Source organism: Fukomys damarensis, unplaced genomic scaffold (genome assembly GCF_012274545.1).
Source record: "Fukomys damarensis isolate Sample0158 unplaced genomic scaffold, DMR_v1.0_HiC HiC_scaffold_21, whole genome shotgun sequence".
Classification (NCBI taxonomy): Eukaryota; Metazoa; Chordata; class Mammalia; order Rodentia; family Bathyergidae; genus Fukomys; species Fukomys damarensis.
Window position 1 is genome coordinate 41,778,287 of NW_022900933.1, and position 915 is coordinate 41,779,201.

The window sequence follows — 915 nt, forward strand, 5'->3', positions numbered from 1 at the left end:
CAGGCTGCCGTCACCATGGAAATGGCTTGCAAGGAGGGATGGGGCACCCCAGAGAGCCCAGGAAGGCAGAGTCACCATAAACCCTGGTTTCTGAGAGCTCTGGAACACAGCATGCCACACCAGGGGCCCAGACATGGTAACAGGCCTGTCCTTGGCTGGGCAGGTGCACCAAGCAGGGAAAACGAAGCTGACCTTAGAGTCTGTCAGGGCCTCCAAGACAGTGCAGTAGGGTGAGTGGGGGGCACTGTGTGTAGTCAGCTGCCCAGACTGGGCCCAGTCATAAAGGCTTTCAGTGGGTGGAGAATGTTTGTTCCCTAGACCCAAGGGCCCAGTTTGAGCGAGGAAGGGCTCACAGAGAGGGCCTGTGAGTCCAAGGTTGGTCCTCTCCTCTGGGGACCAGACCTGCTGGGCGCTAGGATGAAGCATAAGAGATAGGAATGGTCAGGCAGGCAAGGCCCTGAGGAGAACTAGAAGTCCAGAGGCGTTCCTGAAAACTGGCAGGGTAGGAGCCCAGCTCTGCCGCCTATAGGATGCCCGGGGCCAGGATGGGTGCGGCCAGGGTCTTGGCGCCCAAGATCTCGGCAGGTGTCAGCCCACACCCCTGGCTCCTGTGGGAGTGTGTAGGAAGGAGCTTCCACGCTCCAGTGCCCCCTTCCGCCTCCTGTTCCCTCCCGCGTTGTCCGCGCTGTTTTTGGAACTAGCAGCGCCTCCCCAGAGCCCGCAGCCAGTCTTCAGCACCACAGACAGGACCGCGGCGCACAGCCCGCCCGGAACTAGACTCTTCGCGCTAGCGGCCGTTGCTATGGAAACTGGGCAACAAAAGAAGGCTGAGCAGCTCGGCGAGCGGGAGTGGGGGTGGGTCCTCGCGCAGCCCGGGAACCCTCGCCCCCTCCAGCTGCCCGGACGCCGTGGCGG

The 915-nt window shown here is 62.4% G+C and overlaps 1 protein-coding gene across 2 annotated transcripts in view; it reads left to right on the plus strand.

Annotated features, from left to right (window-relative positions):
* The window catches only part of Crip2 (cysteine rich protein 2), a 5,431-nt gene continuing 4,516 nt past the window's right edge, over nucleotides 1–915 (plus strand). For both annotated transcript variants that reach the window (XM_010607355.3, XM_010607354.3), the window contains exon 1: nucleotides 1–136. In XM_010607355.3, the coding sequence (XP_010605657.2) occupies nucleotides 16–136 (121 nt within the window). In that variant the 5' untranslated portion in view covers nucleotides 1–15. The remainder of the gene's footprint in view (nucleotides 137–915) is intronic.